Genomic DNA, 27,786 nt, shown 5'->3' with positions numbered 1-27,786 from the left:
AGGCAACCTAAGGCATGGGGGCCGGATGCGGCCCAATCGCCTTCTCAATCCGGCCCGCGGATGGCCCGGGAATCAGTGTGTTTTTACATTAGAATGTGTCCTTTTATTTAAAATGCATCTCTGGGTTATTTGTGGGGCATAGGAATTTGTTCATTTCCCCCCAAAAAATATAGTCTGGCCCACCGGATGGTCTGAGGGACGGTGGACCGGCCCACAGCTGAAAAAGGTTGCTAATTTAGCATATTTAGTCCTCTAATATGAAGTGGGTGCACATCTTCATCCCAACCCCAGTTATACTATATCCTGGCGCCAGTTGTGCACAGAATGGTGGAGTTATGATGGGGCAGGGGAGAAGGTTGTCACCTTGCCCATTACAGAATTAAAAGAAGCTACGTGCTAAATTTTTAGATGTCTGCTACTTTAATGTGTGAAGCAGCCCTTAAAAGAGGTTTTGAATATTTTTCAAGTGCTTGTACCAAGATTAAAATTTCTATTGCTCAAGGATTCAAACATGGCTCATTCAACCTTCCAAATATTCATGCATTCATGCTCTGTAAATAGTGCACATATCAATAAAACTGAACTGAATGTGTTTAGGTTAAGTAAAAAATAATAATATAAATTTAGTGGTAGGTTAAAATGTATTTCTAATTGAGCCTTTCTACTGATAGGCCATGTTTGGCTGTTGGTTATACAGTGGTGCCCCACAAGACGAATGCCTCGCAAAACGAAAAACGCGCAAGACGAAAGGGTTTTTCGGGTTTTGCGTCGCTTCGCTAGACGAATTTCCCTATGGGCTTGCTTCGCAAGAAACGTCTTGCGAGTTTTTTTTCCTTTTTCTTAAAGCCGCTAAGCCGTTAATAGCCTCTAAGCCGCTAATAGCCGTTAAGCCGCTAATAGCCGTGCTTCGCAAAACGAAAAAACCGCAAGACGAAGAGACTCGAACAGATTAATTTCGTCTTGCGAGGCACCACTGTAATTTCCAAAAGAGGATTCAGGGGTTGTGAATCTTAACGCACTGTGCCATTAAAAAGGGACGCTCCTTTTCATTCTAATTCAAATGAAGTACAGTATAATAAACCTTAACCTTGCTGAGTTAAGACTATAAAACTTGGGAGATAAGAGAGCTGAAGATCAGATTGCTTACCTGCGCTAAATGGAAAGGCTAGAAAAAGCAGCGCAGGATTGAGGAGGCAGGTGAAAAACAAGATGCCTTAATTGAGAGGTGATAATCCACTTAAATTTTCTTTGTACTATCATGCCTAGAATGCAGTGACTTGAGGTTTCCTAATTCCAAATAGCAATGGCTATATTCCGAACTTTGGTAAAATTAGAAAGACATCTGCAGCAAACATTTTCCTTGGTCTACTTAACAATATTTCTCTCCCTCCCACACACCAAAAAGATGTTTTGAGACATGGCAAATGGTCAGGAAAATTGTGAGCATTTGTTTAACTCTGACGTTCGTGCAACTGATCAACGTTCAGAAAGTTTGCCAAGTGTACATTGGACCACAAATCCTAACTCTACACAGGTCTCAAAGGTGCTCCATCTTTGAAGAGCACCTTTTTGCGCAGGAAATGGCAACATGAAAATAAGTTTGAAATGGATGCTTTTGGTATGCAGCACTGTAGAAAATAACTGGTCTCGTGCCGTAGGAAGGTCTAGGCCAGGCTTCCTCAAACTTGGCCCTCCAGATGTTTGTTGAGACTACATTTCCCATCATCCCTGACCACTGGTCCTGCTAGCTAGGGATCATGGGAGTTGTAGGCCAAAAACCTCTGGAGAGCTGAGTTTGAGGACGCCTGGTTTAGGCAGTCATTTAGTATTCCTTGTCCTGTTCATTGTGATGGATAAAGTAGATTGATGGTACTTTAACCCATTGCTGCTTTGTTCTCATAGCAAATAATGGGCTACTTCAGTTTGGGGACATAATGCTAAACTCATTCTTTGTTAAAGAGTTGGAAGTGAGCTGTGGGCTTTTAAATTTCCCCCTCCCCATTATCTCTCCGGCTAAAACATCAAAATCACTCACTTTCTGTTTTAAACTAATCTTAAATCTTTTGTGTCTCTGAATCAACCAGGGCAGGGAGAGTATTTTTGGTTAATTTAATCAACGGTTTGTTGACACATTGGGATCCTAAACCATGGTTTGATGTTGGTTTTGTTTCCATAAACCATACTTCAAAACTCTTCATTACCTTCCCAGGATGAGCTGGCTAATTTGCAGTTGTGCTGAAGGTCAGGGAAAGTGAGTGTAAACCCAGTACTTCTCTTTGAAGTACCACTAAGCCACAGGTGGCTGACCTTTGACGTGCTGGAGCAGTGTGGCCAATGGTTAGGGAATGATGGGAGTTGTAGTTCAGCATCTGGAGTGGCCACAGGTTACGCACCTCTATACTAAACCATTGTTCAGTACTACATTGGAAACAGGTCATGATGATGTTCCTTCATGGGAGGCTAGATGGTGGATCAAAGAAATGGTTTTTGCAATCAGAGTTTCAAGTCTGATAACTACTTTCCAGGCGGACAATTTATCAAAGTGTAATTATGTCTCCTGGACTAAACTCTTATAACTGGTCAACAGTTCATTAAAGCTGAGAGTACGTCATGAAATTTGCTTTTTATAAAACAGGCTGCAATTAATATATGCTTTACAGAATATGTCACTTTGTTTTCAAAATTTCAAAAAGCTGTTCCTAAGTTTGTGTGTTGATCGTCATAGCAATGTCCATTCAAATAATGTTATTTGATCTACATAGATCAAATGGCTGCATCTATTACTGTTTTTATTGTGAACACATTCCTAAAAAAAATAATAATCCAATGTATTATGGGTAAAGTTCCTCCACAAGACGCTGACAAATAAATGTGGACAGAATTTCTTCTGTAATCGCAACAAATTTAAATATTATCTTCGGCTTTGGTTGTTAATACATTTCAAGCAATAGTTTCGAGTAACTGTACAGCTTGTTAGCTTAAGGTTCAATCATTACAAAAGGATTTTTTAAAGTTTTGTAGGTGGGGAAGTTTTAATATACAGTACATATTAATATTCACATTAATGGGAAATAGGGAATATTTCGTATTTTCCCAATGGCAAAGTTGGCATTTTAACTCTGGTTTTGAATAGTCTAAAAGACCAAATTGCAATTGAAAAATACTTTTTGATTCCATTGCAGGCTCACATTTTGCCAGCTTATTGTGCATATAACACTTAACCATAACAGCCGTTTTCAAATAAGTTGCCTTACTTTGTTGCAGTGAATTTATTGTCTTTTTCTCTTGTTTACTGTTCTGACAATGATGTAAAAAATGTATGTCTTGCAAATGTTTCATTCATAGTTGCTAAATTATTTAATTTATTTTCATCATGGACGCTCTTCTGTGTCATTTTCATGCCACGATGGAAGCCTATACCGTAATCATTCCCATCGCCACTGTATAAAAATCCTCTGCTGCTTGCATGAGTAAATGTGAAAATTTAATTTTGTTGTTTGATGGGCACTTTTCATTTCCCCTTGTTCTACTACTGTTCTGTATGAATGAACAGAACTTTTACTTTTTTTCTAAATAAATACCAATGGTTGATTCTCTTCCCCCATACTTTTTAATTCCATGTACCCTTGCAAGCTGTCTTAATAAAGGGGTGAGAAACCTGTCTTGGATGCCTTTTTTATTTTATTAAATGCTGCTGAATTTCTGCATGGAAGATCCTACACTCATAACCGTATTCCTGTTAGTGGGTACATATCTCAGGAACTCACTGCATACTGCTTGGAAGGCTGTGGCTCATAGTTTTATCTTGGTTCCAACCACACATTGAGATTCAGCCACATAAATGCCTTGGTTGAAGCAAACAGGGCCTGATTATTAAAGAGCAGAACTGCATCTCCCAGAATTCTTTGTGGGAAGCCACCAGCTTTAAATGTAGTTAAACGTAAGGGTGTGGATGTGGCTTTGGGCTCCTCTTGCAACAAGTGATCTGGTCCTGGGTTGTAAGAAACGCCTCATGAAAAGCTGAAGAAGTGAAAACGCACCGGCAGAAAAATTAGCATAGTTTTAATTTTATCCATAAATAAGAACATTAAACATTATCTTCCGTATGCTACATGGCATTACTGTGCTTAAGCTCAATACAAATGTAAACGTAGTATTAAAAAATATTTCAAATGATAATAGCTCTAGGTAACACATTAGACAGTGTAGAAAATACATCTCAATATTTTAATAGTGCTTTAAACATTCTCGTTAGAAGAAAGTGCAAATGACGGTATTGCTATTCGGTACGTATGTTAACCCAGTGTCAAATTCATTAAAATAAAAAATCACAGCAAGTTAAGAAATTTATCCACAGCTACTTTGCCCAGGGTGAAAACTATTAGTAACTGAGCTTAAGGCTGCAATCGTATTCTTTATTTACCTAGAAGCCCCGCCCATTCATTCAATAGGACTGACTTCTGAGTAGACAAATATAGGATTGCACAGCAAGTATTTATATTGCATCATAACATTGTTCAAGTACTATGAAAAGCTGATTATTCTATCACTGAAATACACATATATCCTTTAAACATGCCATAAACTAGCAGTGGACCTGTATGCAACTTAAGAGTAAAAAAAAAAAGTATACACTTTCCAAATGAGAAGTGTTTTGTGCAAAACAACCCTTTTGGAGCGACCCCCGACACCTGCGGCAAATTCTTGTTGAATTAAAAAAAGGCCCCCAAACTTGTAAGTTTGTTTTGATTTGGTGTGTATATATATATTCACAACGTATTTTTTCACAACATTTACAAGGGACGGGATTCTCTTGTTACCTCAGAAGAGCACAATGGGACTTGCTTCTCTGTAAAATGGCTATAAAACTACAGCTTTGGCATTGCTGGCAGAGCGGGTTAGTAGCTTATTTCAGCAATCCCTTCAAATCCATTTAATGTTAACAATAGTATGGAACACACTGTATTTTAGCTATTGCTCCCAGCTTTAAGGTTGATAAAAGCTGGTGAGGCAAGAGGCACGTTTTACCTACCACCTACTGAAGGAGAGGCTCCACAAATCAATTTAAAGTTCAGCTCCACAGACTGCCTCATTTTTCATATAGTAAAAACCTTTATTTAATTCAGGGGTGGGGAATCTCTGGCCTTCCAGATGATGTTGGGACTACAACTCCCATCCTCCCTGATCACTTGGGCTATGCTGGCTGGGCTGGGGCTGATAGAGTCATCCAACAACAGACATTTATTTAAAAAAACAGACTTTTAAAGTAAAAAGAACAAAATTAAAAACCCCTTTTTATTTGAGCATCCACTCAAAATTAGATGACAGAATTTGAGGACAGTTGCAAAAGAATCCTAGTGTACACACAAAAATGTAAACTGATTATTTTACATAAACTTTTATCTATTTTACATCTCGCAACTATTTTATATATGCTTCAAGACTTCACTGCTCATAATATTATACAGTAGTACCACATAATGTCACAGGTTAACATTAAGAGAGATCTACAATCTAAATCTATTGCAGGTAATTATCACACCAGTCCTCCTCGTTTAGAAAAATAAAGAGTGCCTGGATAACCCAGTCTTGAGAGGCACAATCCATTATTATTATTATTATTTATTTATTTTGGCCATTTAAGTCCTAAGGGGAATCGGATGAATTACTTAAGTGCACCTCCCGTCGATTTCATGGGAAACTCAAGCGGAGCTTTTAGCTGTGCACTTTTAGCTGTGCAGTTCTGACTTACTGTGTCCACCTGAAGCAGAAAATAAATAAATATGTATCTCCTCAGTTGCAAACAATCACAACTACAAAAACCAACTAGTTAGCAATAGTTTGTTATGCCATTGTGGCGAGGAAACGCACCGATCGTCTGGCAGGTGGATAAGCAGGAGGTTTCTTGGCATACAGTTATATTCCAATATATTTCGACGTCGGACGTACAAGAGGTGCTAAAGCTGAAGAACAGTATTCTGCCACCTTGTGATAAAACTGGAGAAATCAAGAGATATAGCCACACCGGCAGCATATCTCTTCTTTCTTGTATCTAAAAATGCAAGAAGGGCCTTTACACTCGCCAGAAGCTCGGCCCTGCCCTCACCGGTCCTGGAAGGAGCCTTTAAAAAAGTCCCATATGCTCAGAGACTTTGCGCCGTTCATTGGGGGAGATGGGAAGCCCAAAGCACTTGTTCTTTAGATGTCCCTTTTATGAAGAGGCACGTAGTAAGACCATTGATCCCCTCCTGGTGAGGCTCGCTGACCTCCCGGAAAAGCAAAAATTTGACCTTTTCCTCTGAGCAAAGATCAGAAGACGACCTGGATCGTCGCCAGATTCTGTGTACAGATCTGTAGGCGCAGACCATCGCCCAACTCAAACTAGTTCGTAAAGAAAATCCCCAAACTCGGTTCTATGGGTGACTCTGGGTCAGCTCCCTGTGGTAGTTTATTGTTGTACATTGTTTTTAAATTTATTGTTGTCAATGTTTTAATTGTTTGTTTTCCTTCTGTGACTGTACCCCCAAGTGTGTTTTATAAGCTGGTCTCCGACCGTAATAAATTATCTCTCTCACCTTGTGATGCAGAGAACCACAGGTGTAACAATGTGAAGCATAATCACTTCACAATAACAGGGGAAACCTGTTAGGGTTGTTTTAAAAATAAATCATCCCAGTCGAACATGAATCTGCTTGGGGAAGAGTAGCCCCTGCTGCAATTCAAAACACACACATGACCTCCTTATGTTTGCAATAGCCGGGAAATGTTCCTCAAAAACACTTCTGCTGCTGGTTTTAAATGGGTTCTCTGATCCGCCTAAACAAATAGCTGTACCCTTGAAAGGAGGCCTACTTTCCTGTGTGTTTCTCCTCATATGCTGCAGTCAGCATCTGAAGTCCTGCTCCAGATGCCTCAACTCCATGAAGCACGGCTGGTGACAACCAGGACTATAAAGTTATTTCCAACCAGGTGAGGGACCTCAGGCGCCCATCACTCTAATGTTTCAGGTGGCTGGCGAAAAACACAGATGTTTACTAAAGTTTTCAGCTGGCTGTTTTTATTTGTTCTGGTTTATTCCTGAGACTGTTTCGGGCAGGCACCCCCAAATTCAGCCCTCCAGATGTTTTGGGACTACAACTCCCATCATCCCTAGCTGGCAGGACCAGTGGTCAGGGGTGATGGGAAATGTAGTCCCAAAACATCTGGAGGGCCGAGTTTGTGGATGCCTGGTTTAGGGAGTTGTTGTTTACTGGCTGTTTTGAAATTATTAGTTTTTCACACCAATACTTTGGCCTTTTGACTGCAGCTATGAATGGGGATTGTGACGTATTTTACTACTGTGTGGAGCGTGGATAAATAATAATTTTAATAACTTTGTTATTTCTACCCCGCCCATCTGGCTGGATTTGTTAGCTACCTTGAGTTTCTTTTGAAAAATTAAGCCGGATGGAGGTTTCCCAGATAAAAAAATAAATAAGTTAAAAAATTAAGATATTACATAATTCTCTTTTGAAAAGAAAAACGGACTACTGTAAGAAAGAATATTAGTGTTTTTTTATCACTCTGACCACAGCAAGAAATAACCAAATCCAGAATTTATGCCCATCTTAATCTTTTAAAAGCACTGGAAGAGAGAGAAACATAATCTGTTGGTATTCCTTGTGGGACCACTGACTGCCGCTGGTAAGTACAGCAAATTAATTATCTTTCGCCATTAGAATACATTAATTCTACGAGAACTGGAGCATTTCTTGTCTCTCGGTTTAAATATTAAACAATTAAGAGTTGCCTTCTACAATAACCCCAACGTCCTCGTTCTGCAGTGACAAGTTAGCCGATCTCCCTTTTACTTTCCATGCATCGTTTCTACCTTGGCCCCTCCAGCTTCACCAAAGGCAGTCTCCTTCTCAATCAGGCCTTGGCTATGCAAATTGAGAAGGGAATCTGCGATAATCCTTGCTGTCCTCTTCTGATAGCCTCCAGAGGTCACCATCAAGATGGGGATTCTGTGTTTCCTAGCAGCTCTGAACACAATTTCATCACGATCGATAATCCCCTGCAGTTACAAAAAAAGAAAAGAAAAAAGGAAGCACATTGCTGAACTTCATTGTGGTTCATAAACCTTTTTAGCTCATGGTTTCATCATAATATATGCTGGAGTAAACAAAATCATTTAGGAACCCAGGGTGATCAAGCGTCCTCTTCAGTCCAGACTCGGAATTTGATTTTAGAGGAGACTCTGTGTGCTACGAACCTGAGGTGAAATAGCCAGGCCTCCCAAGGGGTCACCGTCCAAGATGTCCGTTCCGGCATTATAAACAATGATGTCCGATTTTACTTCGTTCAGTGCACCTTCCACATGCGTTTTTACTTTCTGAAGATACTCTGCGTCTTCTGTGCCCCAGTCCAATTCAACTTTCCGCCTTATGGCTCCTGAAAGTTACCATGAATCATATATACAATGATTTGGATGTGGAATAAAGGTAAAACAGTTTCTGATATTGAGTCAGACTTCCGTTACGAACTCTGTGTTATTTTAGTAATCAACAGGTGGGATTTGTTTCCAGGCTTATTAGCCCCCAGTGGCTGGTGGTGTGCCAGGAGAGCCCCCAGAACAGCATGGAATGGGGGGGGGGGGGAGAGACGACATATTTTGTCCAGCAAGCTACCATGTTTGGAAGAGCGCAACCTTGACTTCCATCCATGGGGTGATATTCAACTATGTTTTACTCAGAGAAGGCCTGCTGAACTTAATGGCCCTGACTTAGTCACGCTCATTATTTTCTGTGGGTCTACCCTAAGTAAAGCTTCATTGAATGCCACCAGAACTAAACCGCTTCTGGCTCAACGGGACACCGTCACGGAAACCAGAGCGCATGGAAACGGCATTTACCTTCCCACCACAGCGGTACCTATTTATCTACTTGCACTGGCGTGCTTTCGAACTGCTAGGTAGGCAGGAGCTGGGACAGAGCAACGGGAGCTCACCCCGTTGTGCGGATTCAAACCTCCAACCTTCTGATCGGCAAACTCAAGAGGCTCAGTGGTTTAGACCACAGCGCCACCCACATCCCTATAAATAAGCTACAGCAAAGTACAAAAGACGAGGTCCAATATACAGTGGTACCTCTGGTTATGAACTTAATTAGTTCCGGAGGTCTGTTCTTAAGCTGAAACCGTTCTTATCCTGAGGTGCTCTTTCGCTAATGGGGTCTCCTGTTGTGTGCGCATCTCTGACGCGCGTTTTCCGTTCGCATCCTAGGGCAAAGTTTGCCACTAGGAGCAGCTACTTCCGGGTTAGCAGAGTTTGTAACCTGAAGCGTTCATAACCAGAAGCATTCGTAACCAGACACTGTAGCTTATAAAAATGATGCAACATCAAATATTTCATTATTGATTACTTACATTTACTTCCCACCCTTCCACCAAGGAACTATGCCTGGGGTGATGCGCACTGTTATTCCCTTCCTCTCTTGCTAAAAAGGAGCGTGACGACCTGGGCTGCAAATGAGGCTGGGAGATGACAAGTGGCCCAAAATCAGTGAACTGAGCCTCACGGTCATTTGGACACTGGGCTCTCTGGTCCCAGTCAAACCATGACTAGCCACTTCCTTGCTGGACTAGAAGTCCAACAGCATCGTGCAGAGTCATGGGTTGGTTATCCCTGGCTGAGATATTTGGATTTTATTTTTAGTACAGTGTATCCTGGTTTCCCTTCCCCATTCTAGTCAAGCTAGTAAAGGTAAAGGGACCCCTGACCATTAGGTCCAGTTGTAGCCGACTCTGGGGTTGTGGTGCTCATCTCGCTTTATTGGCCGAGGGAGCCGGCGTACAGCTTCCGGGTCATGTGGCTAGCATGACTACGCCGTTTCTGGTGAACTAGAGCAGCGCACGGAAATGCCGTTTACCTTCCCACCGGAGTGGTACCTATTTATCTATTTGCACTTTGAAGTGCTTTCAAACTGCTAGGTTGGCAAGAGCAGGGACCGAGCAACGGGAGCTCAGCCCGTCGTGGGGATTTGAACCGCAGACCTTCTGATTGGCAAGTCCTAGGCTCTGTGGTTTAATCCACAGCGCCACCCACGTCCCTTTCTAGTCAAGCTAGCGTCCTCCATGGTCACCCGAGACGGGTGCCAACAACAGCATCCATGTATTCTCCCCACTTTTAAAATCTGGAATAAGAGTGAGCCTTAGACAGCAGAGAGAAAACTTGGGAATGCATGTCTGGGTTCCGCTTTCCAAGCTGCTGGTTCAAGATTGCTAGCAGCAGCATACCACTATTTTAAAAAAACAAGATCCCAAGGATGTCTCACACAGAGAAGATTTCATATACCTGAACATTGCAATGGGGGGGAAAACAGCAAATAGTTTCATTCACCAGAGAGCAACATTTCAATAGAGGGCAATTCCTCTATTGGCAAGTTTTATTTTGAATTGTTTTAAGGTGACAAAAGTTGGGGAGATCACCCACTTACGTTTAGCAAATCCATCTCCTGGATAAATATACCTGTTGTAAACGTCCATAATATACACTCGTCGGTCATCCATAAAGTCTCTTTCATGGCCATTTCCCTGTAAGTTTACCAACACCCAGTTAATACAAATCAAGCCCAATTAGTGATTAACATAGATTAATGGAATTTCACTATTTGTTTTTGCTCCTTACGAAAAGAGTGCACAGGGTATTATGATGCTTATTATGCCGTAAAATAGTATGCAAATATGGAGATACAGATATGGATATAGGCACACATTTAAAAGGTTAATATACCCAATGTTTTCCTTATCTTCTCCATATACAATAACCAATCTGACAGATTTCTTTTGGGGGGGGGGGAGTCTACATACAATCTAGATTCAAAGAGGTATTTTCCAAATTTTCAAGCCTCATCTTTATTTCTCAGAAGTTTCCTATAACAGTGAATACTTATAGATTCATTTTTCAGCAGATCATTCAAATGATGCAGTTGTCAAAACCGCTGATCCTTTGTTTTCTCTGCCTTCTATGTGTCAGCTCATTTATCGCAACTTGGTTTCTTTAAAAAAAATTATTAAAAATTTACATGGTTTACAAAAGTATGTGTGTTGTCTCTTTTCTCAGCTTTTGAAGTCTTTTCTATATACAGTGGTACCTCGGTTTACGAACTTAATCCATTCCGGAAGTCCATTCTTAAACCAAATTGGTTCTTAAACCGAGGCGCGCTTTCCCTAATGAGGCCTCCCGCTGCCGGTGCCCTTCCACCGTTCGGATTCCGTTCTTAGACCGAGGTAAAGTTCACAAACTGGGACACTACATCCGGTTTTGTGGAGTTCGTAAACCGAATAGTTTGTAAATAGGACTGTTCGTAAACCGAGGTACCACTGTACCAGTTACATATGATGTGAGACATTAGTGTTGTATACAGAATAAGGTTGGGGAGGAAGAAAAGGGTGCGGGGAGAGAAGTGATAAACTTATATTCTTATATTTTGGGGGGAGAGGTTACATCTGCATCACTTGGGCAGGTTCTCTTTCTGTTTATTATATTTCCTTGGTGGTGAGAGAGGTTGGGTGGGGGTTTTGTAGGAGGGAGGTGGAGAAGCAGTTCAAACCCAGCTGGTATAGATCCCTTTAACTTCACAGTCCTTACCATTCCCCCATTCTATTTCCCCTCCCTTCGCTTCCTCGCTGCAGCTGAAACACAAGCACTGTAATGCTTTTTAAAATTTCCTTTGTTTGCTCTGCTCCAAAGGAATGAGGTCTTTTGTGCTCAACTTACAATGAGCCAGGTAAAAGGTAAAGGTAAAGGGACCCCTGACCATTAGGTCCAGTCATGGCCGACTCTGGGATTGCCCGTCCATCTCGCTTTATTGGCCGAGGGAGCCGGCATACAGCTTCCGGGTCATGTGGCCAGCATGATTAGCCGCTTCTGGTGAACCAGAGCAGCGCACGGAAACGCCATTTACCTTCCCGCTGAAGCAGTACCTATTTATCTACTTGCACTTTGAGGTGCTTTCGAACTGCTAGGTTGGCAGGAGCAGGGACCGAGCAATGGGAGCTCACCCCGTCGTGGGGATTCGAACCGCCGACCTTCTGATCGGCAAGTCTTAGGCTCTGTGGTTTAACCCACAGCGCCACCCGCGTCCCTTACAGAGAGGTTTGCAAAACAGGGAAGCAGTATATATCACTGCTCCTGCAAAACTCTCTTTAGGTTTTGGCGCAAGGGAAGGGAATTCTCTTCTCCTTCCTCCCTCTGGCTTGCTTGGAGCCAAGGAACTCTGAAAGCTAGCGTGGCCTTGCCTTAGCTTTCAATCCCTTGCTGAGGTTTTATGGTTTTGCAAAGCCTGATAAGGGCTAGTGGGGAGGGAGGATTAACCCTAGGTTTCAAGTTGGCTTCAAGTAACCCATAATTAACATTAACAACAGTCTGTCAGTTCTGACAACACGACAACCCATGGCTAAGCAAAAACAAGTGAAAACTTCCTTGCAGACACAACAGAGGAGAAGCATTTGAGCCCAAGGCTTGCTGAGACACATTCATCTCACGCTATAAACCAGGCTTCCCCAATCTGGTGTCCTCCAGATGTTTTTGTCTACAACTCCCAGCTGCTAGGACAGGTGGTTCCCCAACATCTGAGGGTCAGCAGGTTCAGAAATGGCCGTGCTTCTTGTTGCACATTAAGAAGGACTTTGATGAACTGGCTGTATTATTCCCAGAAACAACTGTGTTTCAGTCCTCTCTTCTGAAAAGAAGAGTGTGGCGTGGCAGTCATAACCCTATAGCTATTGACAAATCCAGGAAACCTTTGAATCGTGTGGTGGCCCGCAAGCTGCTATACAGTGGTGCCCCGCAAGAAGAATGCCTCGCAAGACGGAAAACCCGCTAGACGAAAGGGTTTTCTGTTTTGGAGGCGCTTCGCAAAACGAATTTCCCTATGGGCTTGCTTTGCAAGACGAAAATGTCTTGCGAGTTCCTGCGGGTTTTTTTTCCTCCCCCCCCCCTTTTTCTAAGCAGCTAAGCCACTTATCAGCTGATCCGCTAAGCTGATAAGCCGCTAAAAGCCGCTAAACCGCTAATAGCACTAATCCGCTAAGCTGTCAATGGGCTTGCTTTGCAAGACGAAGAAACCGCTATACGAAGAGCCTCACGGAACGGATTAATTTCGTCTTGCAAGGCACCACTGTATATGAATGGCCACATGATTGCACACCCTGACATCCTATTCGGCGATGTGTTTCCGTTTTGTGACAATGACGTCCATCTTTCCGATCAAGGGAATGATGTGTGGCTGGCAGGCATCATCAGAAGTATTAGGAATTGGTTGAGGTAATGAGGGTATTGGCGGCGAGCCTTTTGGCTCGGTTGGCGGTTAGGCATTGGAATATGTGTGCTGTGTTGGAGGACTGGGTATGGGCCATCATCTACCCCTCCTCTATACCCTCTTTTGGGTATTCCGTTAAAGGAATCTAGCGGTCGTGGATCCTGTCCAATGCCCTGCTGGTGGCTAGGGCCATGGCACGACCCCCGGTGACGTCCAGTTGTATTTGCATCAACAAGCTCCTCCCATTGGTTGTTAACCCTGATATGACTCCCAGCTGTGCGGGGTGGAGTCTGGTATTGCTGTTTCATCCAATGCCTAAGCCAATACTATTCACATGCTGTAACCAATAAAAGTTGTGGCCTAATTTTGCCCATTAATGTAAAATAATGTGCCCTTGTGTCTTATTACTGTAGATTCTGGCGTATTAGGCGACTGGTCTTATAAGACGACCCTCAACTTTTGCTGCTCAATTTTAGAGTTTTATAGAGTTTGAGCGCCACCAGGGGCAGAGCGCGCACCCCTCCGCTGCCTCTGCCGTCGCAGCAGCAGCAGCCTGAGGCGAGGGGTTTGGCGGGCGAGCACCGCGCTCGGAAGGACTTTCCGTGTCCCCTTCTGTGGGGAGGGAGGAGGAGCGACGGCAGAAGGAGAACCTCTGCTCACCGGCTCCCTCTCCTCCTTCCCAACGCGTATACCCGGTGTATAAGATGACCCCCGACTTTTGGGGTGATTTTCCAGGGATAAAAAGTCATCTTGTATGCCGGAACATACGGTATACTCCTGTGTGGGTGGCGGGTCCTCGACTCCCAACTCCCAGCTGCTAGGAGAGGTGGTCCACAACATCTGAGGGTCAGCAGGTTCAGAAATGACCGTGCTTAGCTACGGTTTAATACATTTAATACATTTTCTGCTTCTGGTCAGGGTTCTTTGGGCCCCTGTCGATATGTGCAATATGCCCCCACTGGAAGTCTGACCATTTCCCTATTTTGCAGATTTCAAAATTTCCCCCATGCCACTCCATTATCATGGAATTGTAGAGTTGGAAGGGATAGCAAGAGTCACCTAATTCAAACTTTTAAATGCAGGAATCTTTTGCCCACCGTGGAGCTGAAACCCACGACCCCAAGATTCGAAGTCTCACATATCAAGTTTCCTATATAGTTTCGCTTTTGCAATTCGTTCAGTATCAATCAACTTACTTTGTGGCACAATTCTGCCGTTACGTGATTCAGGAGTTCTGTTTCGAATTAAACTTTTTGCATTTGATCACTCACCTGATGCGCATCCAGGTCTATGATGGTTGCCTTAGAAACTCCTTCCATCCTTTCAAATAAAAACTGGAATACAGAGAAAAGAAATAAAGAAAAAATGATTTTTTTAAAAATATTAAATCGGATTTTTTTTTTTATTTAAATCAGATTTTTAAAATAAAACGCTTTTGGAGGAAAAATCTTTCTAAAGGTAGTTTTCGATTTAAGTTATATTATAGTCCAAAGGCTATTCATCAGAAAATAAGGATTTAAGTTTTCCATGTGTGCTAAAACTCAGTCTAAGTTTGTTTGTTTTTTTAAATCGTTTAACCACATCAGTTAACAAACATGGATACATATGCTATCATGTTACTGTTTTAGTTAAATAAATTGTTACTAATGATTATTTTTCTCCTTCCAATAAAGTGCAGCAGAAAAGTTTCCAAATATAAAGTTAACTTATTAAACCTCACAATAATTTCAGATTTATCTATGTATTTCTAACAGTACAACCAAATCAGTAATTTTTTTTAATAACTGTAAAAACTACTCTGAAAATTTATTATTCCAAAAATGAAACCTTCTTCTGGATGCAAATATTAAGATTATACCAGCAAGAATGAGTCTTTCTGTAAAAAAAAAAAAAAGATTTAAATCAAGTCTTACTAACTAGTGATTTAAATTATGATTTAAAGTGTGATTTAAACCAATTTGATTTAAATTGTGATTTAAAACAAATCCACCCTGGTCCAGACTAATAAGTCCTTGCATTCATTTCCATGAGATTCACACTGTTTACTTGTCCATGGATAGCTCCAAAATAGCTTTTCTCTGCCTCGCCTCAGAGATTTTGGTGCTTTGTTAAATGGCTAAATACAAGGTCAGTGTTCATCCATCTGGGATCTGTCACATTTTACGATGATTTAAAGGCTTTAAGCAATAATTTAAAGGCTTTAAAGAAAGCTGTAATCTGGGCCTACAGCTAAACAAGTCTGGCCCCAAGCAATGAGAGACTGCCTGAATCACCCCAGCTAAACCCAATTCTCTAGCTTTGGGCTGCTGTGTTTATGACTTCATAGGACTTCGGATGAGAGTTTCTGCATTACTGTGTCCATCCCTTTCACTGAAATCTACAGCATTCCAAGTAAGACAAAGTCCACCTTCCTCGTTGATTCACTGTTAGGACATACCTATCTTACTAGGATTACAGCAGCTTTCGAAGACAGTACTCCATTTCCACACGCAGCACTATCTGATTCATTAATAACAAATTTAGGCTACAGGTATATGCTGACGTTTGTTAAGTTTATGCAAAAATAATAATGATGATGTTGTTGCTTGCAGTGAATCTTCCATACCTTTAGAGCCAATGAGATATCAGCATATGCACAAAACCCTCCACCTTTATCACTTGAGCAGTGATGAAAGCCACCACCTGGAAAAAGAAATGGTAAATCTGAATAATGCATTTAAATAAACTACCAGATGCCATGGAAAACACAATTGTCATTATATAAATATACAGCTGATGAGCAGGTTGTTTCATGAGCCATGCTTCTTTAACCGGCACCGTAACAACATTAATGAGCAAACTCTCCAAAAACCTTACACTTTTTCCTGTTTGTCCTGCTTTTTGTCCTGAGAAGGACAAAGCTTTAAATACCTGGGCATGTCTAAACTCTCTTTGCTCCTATGTGTTTAAAAAAAGAAGTGGGAAATGGCAGCTTCTCTAATCAAAAGGAGTTTCAATATCCTTTTCATTATCAGACACAGGCAGAAGCTGGCTTGTTTAAAAAGCAACCCTCGTTAAGGTTAAGCAGAGTTTGTCAGCCTGGAGGACGTAGCAAACTGCAGCACACCATAAGCAGAAACCACTGAACTCCTGAGTCACATCGGAGGACTGGGGAGCGGCGAGCATGCAGGCACAGGGTTATGGCACTCAGAATCATGGTTGAGCCTATGGGTCACCAATGTGGTGGCCATGGGCACACATACACCCCAAAATATATTCCCCGGTTCTGCAGGATCCCCTCCTGCTCCTGCCCCACTGAAATTAGGCTTGAAAGAAGCCTTCTATTGCCATAGCGGTCAACTTTTCCCTTTCCTTGCAAGGAATCCTATTCAGAATAAGGGAATCAGATGTGGCCAGTGAAGACTAAAGAGGAACAAACCGGGGCAGATATAAAAAATGACCAGAATGTGGACCAAAATTTTTGCTGAGAGGCATTGAAGGAGGAAGAAGATACATTGCTACTCACCAATATTAATTGCCCATCCTCTCTCAATGGCCAGTTTCCCTGCCTTCAAAAAAATGAAATAGGGGAGTGGGAAATCTTTATTATTATTATTATTATTATTATTATTATTATTATTATTATCATCATCATCAATATCATCATTATTTTCAAAATTCATGCAACAGAGGTGTCCACCTTGTATCTCAATCTGGGTGTTTTGAATTGTTCTTATACCCAAATGCTTGGAAACTTGAATGTTTACAAAACTAAAGCATGCTGGATCAGACTTTCCAAAACAAGGCACAGAAAATACTAAGTGAGATCAATTATGTTCCCTCCTGAATAAATACACTTATGAACAAGCTGTGGGGGGAAAGATGCGCTTCAGATTCAAAAGCAAGGAAAAGCACAGGTGTCAAAAAGCAAATGTACTGTAAGCGAAGCAAACCAGCAACTCTCACGGTGTCCCATAGTGTTTCTAATAAATATAATAACCCTACGGCCATGGGGGTTCAGGCACCTGCTGCTACCGAGTACAGTGGTACCTCGGGTTACATACGCTTCAGGTTACATATGCTTCAGGTTACAGACTCCGTTAACACAGAAATATTACCTCAGGTTAAGAACTTTGCTTAAGGATGAGAACAGAAATCGTGCTCTGGTGGCACAGCAGCAGCGGGAGGCCCCATTAGCTAAAGGTTAAGAACAGTTTCAGGTTAAGAACAGATCTCCAGAACGAATTAAGTACTTAACCCAAGGTACCACTGTACAGCACAAAAGCTGATGACATCCTATGAAAAACATCATTCGGCAAATCCAGAAGATTGTCACTATTCTGTGAAATGAACTCAGTGAGTCTACTCTGAAACATGGGTCAAGGTTGTAGAATCTGTCCAGCAAACAGAAATAGTTAAGTCATTCAAGTTAAAGCAGAAACGCCATACGGAAAAGTTATTAGAAAGCAGTTTTCTGGGCCTGATGCTGAAAACACATTAATGACAAATAATTTCCCCCTTCTTCCAGATCTAAAACCTTCTCATTTCTTATGCTACCTGGCTGGATGACGCACCCTGAAAATACGGACATCCACCTTTACCATATTGGCCCAAATATAAGCCGCACCTTTAAAATTCAAGGGGGGAAGGGAAAAAAGACAATAGCCGGATATAAGCCGCTCCCTTAAAATTCCACAGGCACTCATACCCGTTCCATTTTATCATATGTCAAGTTGTGATATTGCCAGTGTTAAGTAATGAATAATGATTTTTTTAAAAAAAATCCAGTTACATTACTGGGCATTGTATCATTCACCATAGGCAGTTCTGAAATGTGAACTACAGAAAACATTTTTTTTTTTTTAGTTTAAAAAATGCTATTCATTTAATTTGATGAACATTTGAATTCGTATGTATTTCAACTATATGTAATAGCTGTGTGTGTGTGTGTGTGTGTGTGTGAGAGAGAGAGAGAGAGAGAGAGAGAGAGAGAGAGAGAGAGAGAGGCCTTATTCTTAACAATTCTATACCCTTGGCCATATGGTGTGTTTTTTTTATTTGTTTTTACAGGAAGTAGCTTCTTGGGAGAAAACCAATGACAAACCTAGACAGCATCTTAAAAAGCAGAGACATCACCTTAAGGTCCATATAGTTAAAGCTATGGTTTTCCCAGTAGTGATGTATGGAAGTGAGAGCTGGACCATAAAGAAGGCTGATCGCTGAAGAATTGGTGCTTTTGAATTATGGTGCTGGAGGAGACTCTTGAGAGTCCCATGGACTGCAAGAAGTTCAAACCTATCGTTTCTGAAGGAAATCAGCCCTGAATGCTCACTGGAAGGACAGATCATGAAGCTGAGGCTCCAATACTTTGGCCACCTCATGAGAAGAGAAGACTCCCTGGAAAAGACCCTGATGTTGGGAAAGATGGAGGGCACAAGGAGAAGGGGACGACAGAGATGAGATGGTTGGACAGTGTTCTTGAAGCTACAAACGTGAGTTTGACCAAACTGCGGGAGGCAGTGGAAGACAGGAGTGCCTGGTGTGTTCTGGTCCATGGGATCACGAAGAGTCAGACACGATTGAACGACTAAACAACAAGCTTTAATGCTTTATACACTTAAAGTACCTAGGCGTATACAGTGATGTGTAACAGCATGCGAGGTGGCCTTGATTTAAACAGCTGATGTTTCTATATTTTTATTTAGTGCCAGTAACTGGTTTTTGCAGTGCCATTCAATGATACAAGGCGCCATTTACCAGAGATTGACATACGGAAATATATTATCATATAATGATAATATATTTAATGTTAATGTGGCATTCACCTATTTCAAATGAAAATTCTCTAATATTCTCATTAAACGAGAATATACTCCAAAATATTATTCTCGAGAATTTCACATCACTAGATCTGGTATAACAAAGCTTCCTACATTCCTTCCATCAAAGATAGTTTTGTCCTTTCATAGCACGTAGGGCCGATGGGCATAACTATTTATAGACCTAAAAATTATAATAATTAAATATGCGTATTGCCCTTTTAAAATTGCTTTAGAATTAGAATCAAGAGAAGAGAGAGAAAATTAAACAAAATATTTACCATTATTGTTCCTCCAGTTTGAGTTCTCAGGGGCCTCAGCACCTTTCTCTGAACAAGGAAATTGGGCAGAAAAAGAACAGGTGGGATTTCTGTAATTGTAGCCACAACAAAGGACCACTGGAAAGAAAACAAAAGATTACGGATTAGTTGCTCTCAGGGCAATTCATGTCTACCCAAAAGTAAGCACTGTTGTGTTCAATAGGACTTGCTCCCAAGTCAGTATTTACAGGTGGGCAGCTTAAATAACTGATTCATTAGCAGCACCATCTAAACATGTCTACTCAGAAGTAAATTCCTCAGTGTTGCAAATAGGACTTACTCACTAGTATGACAGTTTAGGGTTCATATCTGTTCATAATACAGCTATATGCGAAGCAAAAACGTGTGCATTTAAATAAATAATAAAATTACAAAAAGCACCAATGACATCCAGGGAAAGTGCAGATGAGCGAAGGAGAAGAGCAGATTAAATCGCTATATGATACAATCTTTTAATTTCAGATCACTGGTCTCAGAAATAAAGCAGTTATTGCTGCTCTTTGATAATGCTTTGGAGTAGTTGTGCCCAATCTAAAAGTAATTCAGAAAACATAAAAAACCAGAAGAACTACGAAGGCAAAAGTACAGAGCAACAATGGATAAGGGCAATGATTTCAGTGCCATAATTAGCTAATGCAGGGAAACAGCACACTTAAAATGACGGTACAACAAATAACTAAACTGTATTTCATATTCATAGCACTTTCAAGTGTACAGCAAAAGCGCAAAATGATTTCTGGAATACCTCTTCAACGCTTTCCAGTATATGATTCTGTAAGCAGTACAAAGAAAGTTGGAAGAAAATATATTCAAACATCTTGAACAACTCACAGCCATAATTAACTGCAAACTCTACCATGTTTCAGAGAGTGGTTTGCGACGTGACTCTTAAGCACTGAAAGGTTTTCTTGCCAGTGTCGCAAATTTGGTCTGGGACGACGTACTGAAATATAATTTACCGATATATTTGGGAGAAGTATTAAATCTATTTGGCAAATTGTCTTGATGGACGTCCCACAAAAGCAGCACGAGTTTTACCATTTTGCATGAGAAGCACTGCTACTAACCTACCCAAACATTATCTCTCCATAGGAAAAAATAACCAATGTGGTATACGCTGAGAAATATTATTAGTCTGGCTTGATTATATGGCCAGGATAAGCGCAACTGCATGATCAGAGTTGGGAATGGGTTTCTTCTCCTATCTTAGACAATGCCACTGGTGTGGAACCTGACTAAAATGAGGGTTAGTCATGTTAAAGGTCTAGGAAACCTAGGAACCTCTGGTTGCTTTTTAATTTCTCATTTCCCTTCTACCCGTCATATAAAACAGTACATAACCTGTTCTATTTCTGTTTGCGTTGCAGGACATGGAGGTAAAGGATCCCTGGATGGAGGATAAGGGAATGGCCAAGACACAAATCTTGTTGCTAGCTCCATTGCAAAAGCAAAGTCAAACTGCTCTTATCTGGCTATTGACAGCGATTCCTAAACTCAAAATCAAATCCAGACACAAACACACATAGCTGTCAACTTTCAGATTTGAAAATAAGGGATCAGCAGCCTCGAAAATAAGGGATCAGCAGCCTCACCTGTCCTGGGGACAGTCTACGGGATATCTAACAATCCAGAATAGCAGTGGGAAGCAGCTGGAAACGGCGCTGGAATAAGGGAATTTCCCACAAAGAAAGGGAAGGTTGACAGCTATGACAAACACACCCCAGTGAAGGACAACCATCAAGAAATTAAAAGCCCACTGTCAGTCCCCCAACTTGTCATAGGGAGAATATCAGCAGTCCTAAAATCGCATCCATGAAATGCGGAACTTTACTCTTCATTAGGAAGAAACAAATGCAGCTCTTGGAGGGGGGGGGACTTTCAAAACAAGGAGCTATCAGAAGTCAGCATAATTTGCACACAGGCCAGTGCAAATGTAATACTGCCTTATCTCCTTCTCAAACTTAAGCAATGGCTACACACAATTCTCCTTTTGCATGAACTTCACCCTTTATTTCATTTTCTGAATGAACCAGGGTTAGCATTGCATCTACAGAAGCATTTTCTCTAAAGGTGGTTAAATCTAAACCAGAGTTTGCAACACAATCAAAAGTGGAGTTGCACAGACCTTAGGCTAAGGACTATTAGTAAAAAAACAAAAAAAACCTGGGGCATGCATAACTCTTATTACCATTCACAGGTCCAAAAATGGAAGGAAGGAAGGAAGGAAGGAAGGAAGGAAGGAAGGAAGGAAGGAAGGAAGGAAAAGGATGTCTTAACTATGGTCTGCACTGAGCCCAAGTGTTAAATAAATGCAAATTTAGCAGACTGGATTTCCACTGTCTGGAACTAAGATAGTAGAAAGGCATAAAAATTACAGTGTAGAAACTGTTAAAATGTGAGCATAAACTGCACATCTCTTTAGGGTTTTTAATCACCTTTTCTCATCACTGAGTTTTAAAAACATGCATGCATAGAGAATGCACCCCTGTAAAGGATAGCATTGGGCTCTCAAGTAACAACCATCTTTGGGAGATTCTCGCACACCTAGGTATACGAATTACGGACAATATAATTTAAGTGGTGCTTTAAAAGATATCATCTGAAGAAAAATCAGCCAAATGACACACGGTCTTGCATTCAGCAGAATCTCAGTGATTTCAAAATTTCAAAAAAAAATATACTCTTTTTAAAAAAAACAGCCCAATTTGGCTGATTTGGAGTAGTAGCCGTGGTGGGGAATCTTCCAGACATTTCAAGCAAGAAATGCACACAGTTAGCGAGAAGGTTAAGAACAGGAACAGGACCCAGTAAATGCCAAAGAAATGGAATGGCAATAAAAAAGGCAATTCTTGAGAATTATAAAAATTGTACAGTTAAAACCATAACACACTCCTGATTTCTGTAAATATTCTACAGTAAAGAGGAAAGCAGTATACATCAGAAGGGGATTAAGTTTTCCCCCAAAATGTCTGCAATATAACGCTGAGTCATGCAAAATAAAATTGGTTCCTGAGAAGAGTCACAACTGCTTCAAAACTGTCACCTAAAAACCTGAATGAACTTGAGTTGAAAGACAGGGAGAAACTTGGTGGCTTGGAAACCCTGTGGTTGCTTCAATTGCTCCCAATGTTTTTGTTTTGCTTTGTTAGTACTCGCATACTAGTGACTGTTTATATAAAACCAATTTCAGGAGACAGGAATTCAACTTCCCTCATCAATGGTGCGGTTTTCCATTTAAAAATTTCAAGCCTGGGTTATACAAATGAGCAACTACAACAAGATAGGATATTGCTTTATTTATTGCTTGTTGCTCATGCTTTGTTTGAAAACCAACAGACAGACCAACATCAGGTTTCTGATGAGACAGTATATAGCTTGTTTGAGCCGTGGATAGGGAGCAGGGAGGAAAGCTGTGCAGGGAGGGACTCCCATGGGAAGACGGAAGCACCCATACAATTAAACTACAGTTTAAAACACACCATGCCTTTTTGTGACATGAAAACAAGCCTAGTAACATCAGCTATCTTCTACTGCTTACTAACGCAGCTGGAGAACATCCCAATTCAGATCTCAAGGGAATTGTTCTCTGCATTAAATCAGAGTTGCATTAATTGGTCATATGATAGTTCAATACAAACAAGCCTTTCCAATTAAAGGCAGTCAGGTGATAATCTCTGTGAAGCTTTAATATGAAACTGGCTTTTCCAGCTTTCAAACAGAGGTACCAAGAAGAGAGTACGACTAAGGCCTGTCTCTCAATCTAGACACTCACGTTCCTCTTACTGTTGGTCTGTACTGCCATTTGAGTTCCCAGAAATATAAAACTTCTCTTTTCCATAGAAAAGACACAAGGTAAACCCTATCAAAACATAGTTGTAAAATTACATAATAACTTCTTAATGATTTCAGGGGGTTTTTGTTTATAGATAATTTGTGGCAGATTTCTATTTTCAATTTTCTATTCAATACCCCTTCCACCCGCCGCTATAACCTATGTTTTAACCTAAGACTTAAGGGGGAAATCATGAAAACAAGAATTCTAAAGCTATGAAAGAAAATGTTTTTGCCGTTTCCTGCTTTATGTTCACTTACATGCACTGAGGATTTTGTTTTCTGTGTGTGCGAGAGGGAGAAACATACAGGACGAGCAGGGGGATCAAAGTTTGTTTCAAACACAAGTAGAAGATACAACACCTTTAATCGATTCAAGTAGCTTCTGGTGTGACCAACTAAAAGGTCATCTTCAGTTGCTTCCTGAGCTCGTACAATCAAATCATCGGCAATTAGTTTTGCTTCTGAATTGAAAAAGAAAAGCACATTACAACCAACATCTTACGTAAATAAGGCACCCATTTCAATACTGCAGAAGCCAGCACATAGGATTTTCCATTACTAAATTAGGCTTCTGCTTTGCTGTAAACTCCATTGAGCACTAAGCAGAAAACGATAGTTTATTCAGGACCGATGGCTATACCACCGCTGCTTTTAAGGCAGTGCAGTACTGCAGATTTAACAGACAGAAGGCATACTAATCGTCCATATAAAATACACTAAAAATACCAAAGTAATCATAACAGCTGCACACATCAGTAACAATCTACTTCTTGCAGGTTGACTTTTTACAGAATACCGATACAACACAATTTCTACAAAGCTTAAGACTTTCCGTTCAGCACGCACTTTACCTTTCAAAAAATTTATTACTTTCCCCCATTTTCCAGCATCGAATGGATGTAGTTTCTCCAGTCCCATGAATGTAATATTGTAATCTGGAGAATACACAATCGGCCAGCATGTTGGCGGGATGTCGCGGTAGAGTTCTGTCCTGTGAGGCCTAAGAGAAACAGTAACAACATCAGATATCCAAATACCAAAAAGGAGAAATATATGCCACATAAGGTAAAGGGACCCTTGACAATTAGGTCCAGTCATGACCGACTCTGGGGTTGCGGCATTCATTTCACTTTACTGGCCGAGGGAGCCGGCATACAGCTTCCAGGTCATGTGGCCAGCATGACTAAGCTGCTTCTGGCAAACCAGAGCGTCGCACGGAAATGCCGTTTACCTTCCCGCCAGAGCGGTACCTATTTATCTACTTACACTTTGACGTGCCTTCGAACTGCTAATACCATTCATTATAAGAGATCAAAGGTGAGGGAGGCCAAACCAAACGATCCAATACTACCAAATGTCATCGCTTGTAGCTTTGTTGGGCACAGGAGACATTGTGGGCTGGGAAAGCCACCCTCTTACATCTCAAGCAGCCTTCAGAAAAGGCCTCTTGCCTTTGGTCACCCACTGCTAGAAGTGCCAACCAATCCGCCCAGCCCATTTGGCTCTGGCCATGCAAAGCCAATGAGCGTGGCTGGAAGGAGCAGCTTGTGCATGTGGGATTGTAGAGTGTGGCAACAGACTTTGCCCATGAAGACTAGATAGCAGCAGACTCACAGAATTACAGAACTCGAAGGGACCACGAGGGTCATCTAGTCCAACCCCCCGTAGTGCAGGAATATTCTACCCAATGTGGGGCTCAAACCCACAACCCTGAGATTGAGAGTCTCGTGATCTATCAACTGAGCTATGCTCAATAGCTACACATAAGGCTCCTACCTGTCCCTGATGTCCTCACATCCTTCATACTGTTTTTTCAGCTCATAGGAGAGGAGCCAAACATATTATAATCTCACATTAATTGGCCCAACTGCCAAATGTAATATACAGTTTCACCCTAAACATGAGAACATAACAGGAACCTGCTGGATTGGGCCAGTGATCTAGTTCAGCATCCTGTTCTTACAGTGGACATGAGTTCAACAGCACTCTCCCCTCCTGGTATTCATAGAACAGTAGAGTTGGAAGGGGCCCATAGAAAACCTTGTCCTCCAGGAACTTGTCTAATCCTCTTATAAGAACACGAAGTGCTAAGTTGTGTATCTGGGAGACATGGTATGACTGGCCATTCCTAATCAAAACTGAGGGTGTAAGAAAAGATTGAAACCAGATTTGTTTTAGCTGAAACAAAACAGTAAGGTATTTTAGCTAAATATATATGTATAGTATTTAGCCTGCCTGAATTAAAATTAATTCCCATTCAGGAAATTTCATTACAGATTATCGTTCCAATTGATATAATAGAAAATGCAAGCGTTTTATGGAACAACCCTATGCATATCACTCAAAAGTCCCACTGAGCAATGTAATTTACTCTCTTGTAACAGTGCACAGGACTGTGGCCTTAATTTGATTTCTGTCGTTTAGAACAACACAGAATGTGAGAGTCATATCACAGGGTTCACTCCAGAAATGAACATTCTTTAATTTTAAAACTTTTAATTTAGCATTAATTACTGTATTTTACATGACTGGTATAATATTAGAAAGAGTGATGCGGGTGGCGCTGTGGGTTAAACCACAGAGTCTAGGACTTGCCGATCAGAAGATTGGTGGTTCGATTCCCCACGACAGGGTGAGCTTCCGTTGCTCGGTCCCTGCTCTTGCCCACCTAGCAGTTCAAAAGCATGTCAAAGTGCAAGTAGATAAATAGGTACCGCTCCAGCGGGAAGGTCAACGGCGTTTCCGTGCGCTGCTCTGGTTCGCCAGAAGCAGCTTAGTCATGCTGGCCACATGACCCGGAGGCTGTACGCTGGCTCCCTTGGCCAATAAAGCGAGATGAGCGCCGCAACCCCAGAGTCGGCTACGACTGGACCTAATGGTCAGGGGTCCGTTTACTGTTACCACTTTCTGATGCAACTTTTAATCCTTAGCTAAGAGGGCCGTAAATAAAAATGTTCAAACAGCTATATAATAATAATAATTTTAAAAACACAGTGCCACATTCTGAAGTTCAGGCTCAAGCAAGCCACTTCGAGGCTTACTTGGTTCAAATAAATGCATTATCTATACGCAACCATGCTATTCACAGAACTAAAGGTCTGCTCTTTAACAAGCCTCATCTCCCAAGGTGCAAACCAACTGCTGGTGTTGCAAACTGGCAGTACCTAATTTTGCAACTGTCACATCATACAATTACCCATTTGAAATGTTTAACTACAATATCCCCACCCCATTACCTGTTTGTGCACAAACAACACACACAAACAAACCACCAAACACTGAGGAAGGCGACTGCAGTCCTCAAAAAGAACTTACAGGCTCTTAATACTAATAATAAAGCCTTTTTGTTTCGTTTTTAAGGTCTGACATTTTGTCACGTTTTTATATTTTGCTGGAAGCCGCCCAGAGTGGCTGGCTAGGGAAACCCAGCCAGATAGGAGGGGTATAAACAGGGTTGGATTTAGGTTTGATGAGGCCCTAAGCTACTGAAGATGATGGGGCCCTTTATATGTCCAGCTGTCCTTTATCAACAACCAACTGTCATTTTTTTGTGTTGAATATATGCTATATGGCAATTTATGGACCTAATAGGTATCTAAAGCCATTTGCCACTGTTGCTGTATGTAGGCTTTATTTTGTTTCTTATCTTATATTTTGGAAATGTACATCTTTTTTTCCCCTTTAATTTTTTTTGGGGGGCACAAGCTATACCATGTTTAGCTTATATGTAAATCTGGTACTGGTATAAATGGTATTATTATTATTATTATTATTTGTTATTCCACCCATTGCTTTACTCTCTGGAGTCGAGAGGCTGCAGCAGCAGCACTTACGTCGTTGGGTTATTATGAGGCAGGACAAAAGTAGCCACAAAGAGGTGGGTTTTTTTGTGTGTGTAATTTAAGACGGACTAACAGCAGCCAGGCCCGTGGGGGCTGCTTCCCTTCCCCCGAGGGGAAGCATCCCCATCCCACCCGGCGCTGGGGGGGGGGGCAGCGAAGCAGAGGGCGCTTCGACCTCCCTCCGCCTGAGCCGTCCCCCGTCGGAGGCAGGAGCGGCGGTCGCTAGACCTGCCCGGGCTCCTCCCTCCTCGCGCGCCCAAGCGGCGTCTCCTCCTCCGCCCGGGGCCCACGCAGTCCCGCCGCTCGTTACTCACATGGTGCCCCCTCGCGTGTCCATCTACCTATCTACTTGTATCTATCGACATCTACGGACGCACGCAGGTCCCGAGAGCCCATGCCTCGGTGTTAACTGAGCATGCCCGGCTCCCGCGAGCATGCTCAGAACCGCCGAGCGAGGCCGCCGCCCGAGCCCTCACTCCGCGGAGCTGGTTTATCGCGCGGTGCGCGTAGGGACGCCAGCCCAAGCGGCCAGCCAACCAATCAGCGCGCCCCTTTCCTGTTTCATCCTCCGCACAACATCCCTGTGAGGTAGGCTAAGCTGGAGGATAGTGAGGGGGCCCGAGGTCACCCGGTGTGGGGCAGGCTGGTAGAGAAAGGTCTTCAGTTGCATTCAAGCAGGTGAGGAAGAATC

At 41.8% G+C, this 27,786-nt stretch overlaps 1 protein-coding gene and 2 long non-coding RNA genes across 5 annotated transcripts; 2 read left to right on the top strand and 1 right to left on the bottom strand.

Moving 5' to 3' along the window:
- Positions 1 to 982: 982 nt before the first annotated feature.
- Positions 983 to 3,661, top strand: LOC310838123. The gene is made up of 2 exons (XR_014560699.1): positions 983 to 1,534; positions 1,578 to 3,661. It is a non-coding gene; the product is annotated as an uncharacterized lncRNA (long non-coding RNA).
- HDAC11 (histone deacetylase 11) lies at positions 3,354 to 27,669 on the bottom strand. 3 transcript variants are annotated; one of them, XM_083725003.1, is made up of 11 exons: positions 27,572 to 27,669; positions 24,105 to 24,253; positions 23,614 to 23,714; positions 20,165 to 20,191; positions 19,381 to 19,497; positions 16,807 to 16,849; positions 15,907 to 15,983; positions 14,573 to 14,635; positions 10,476 to 10,572; positions 8,255 to 8,433; positions 3,354 to 8,056 (listed from the first exon to the last, which is right to left on the bottom strand). In XM_083725003.1, exons 2-11 carry the CDS (start codon positions 24,169 to 24,171, stop codon positions 7,847 to 7,849), a joined length of 981 nt encoding a protein of 326 aa, XP_083581129.1. In that variant the 5' UTR covers positions 24,172 to 24,253; positions 27,572 to 27,669; the 3' UTR covers positions 3,354 to 7,846. The 3 variants fall into 3 exon arrangements, with proteins under 3 accessions (XP_083581129.1, XP_083581127.1, XP_083581128.1); XM_083725001.1 differs by lacking the exon at positions 27,572 to 27,669 and adding an exon at positions 27,410 to 27,565; XM_083725002.1 differs by lacking the exons at positions 20,165 to 20,191; positions 27,572 to 27,669 and adding an exon at positions 27,410 to 27,565.
- LOC310838189 lies at positions 10,584 to 18,419 on the top strand. The gene is made up of 5 exons (XR_014560779.1): positions 10,584 to 11,768; positions 12,133 to 12,597; positions 14,128 to 14,147; positions 15,893 to 15,998; positions 18,351 to 18,419. It is a non-coding gene; the product is annotated as an uncharacterized lncRNA (long non-coding RNA).
- Positions 27,670 to 27,786: the final 117 nt, after the last annotated feature.

The sequence above is a fragment of the Podarcis gaigeae genome, assembly GCF_964106915.1.
Source record: "Podarcis gaigeae genome assembly, chromosome: 2".
NCBI lineage: Eukaryota > Metazoa > Chordata > Lepidosauria > Squamata > Lacertidae > Podarcis > Podarcis gaigeae.
This window is presented reverse-complemented; position numbering and strand designations above follow the sequence as displayed.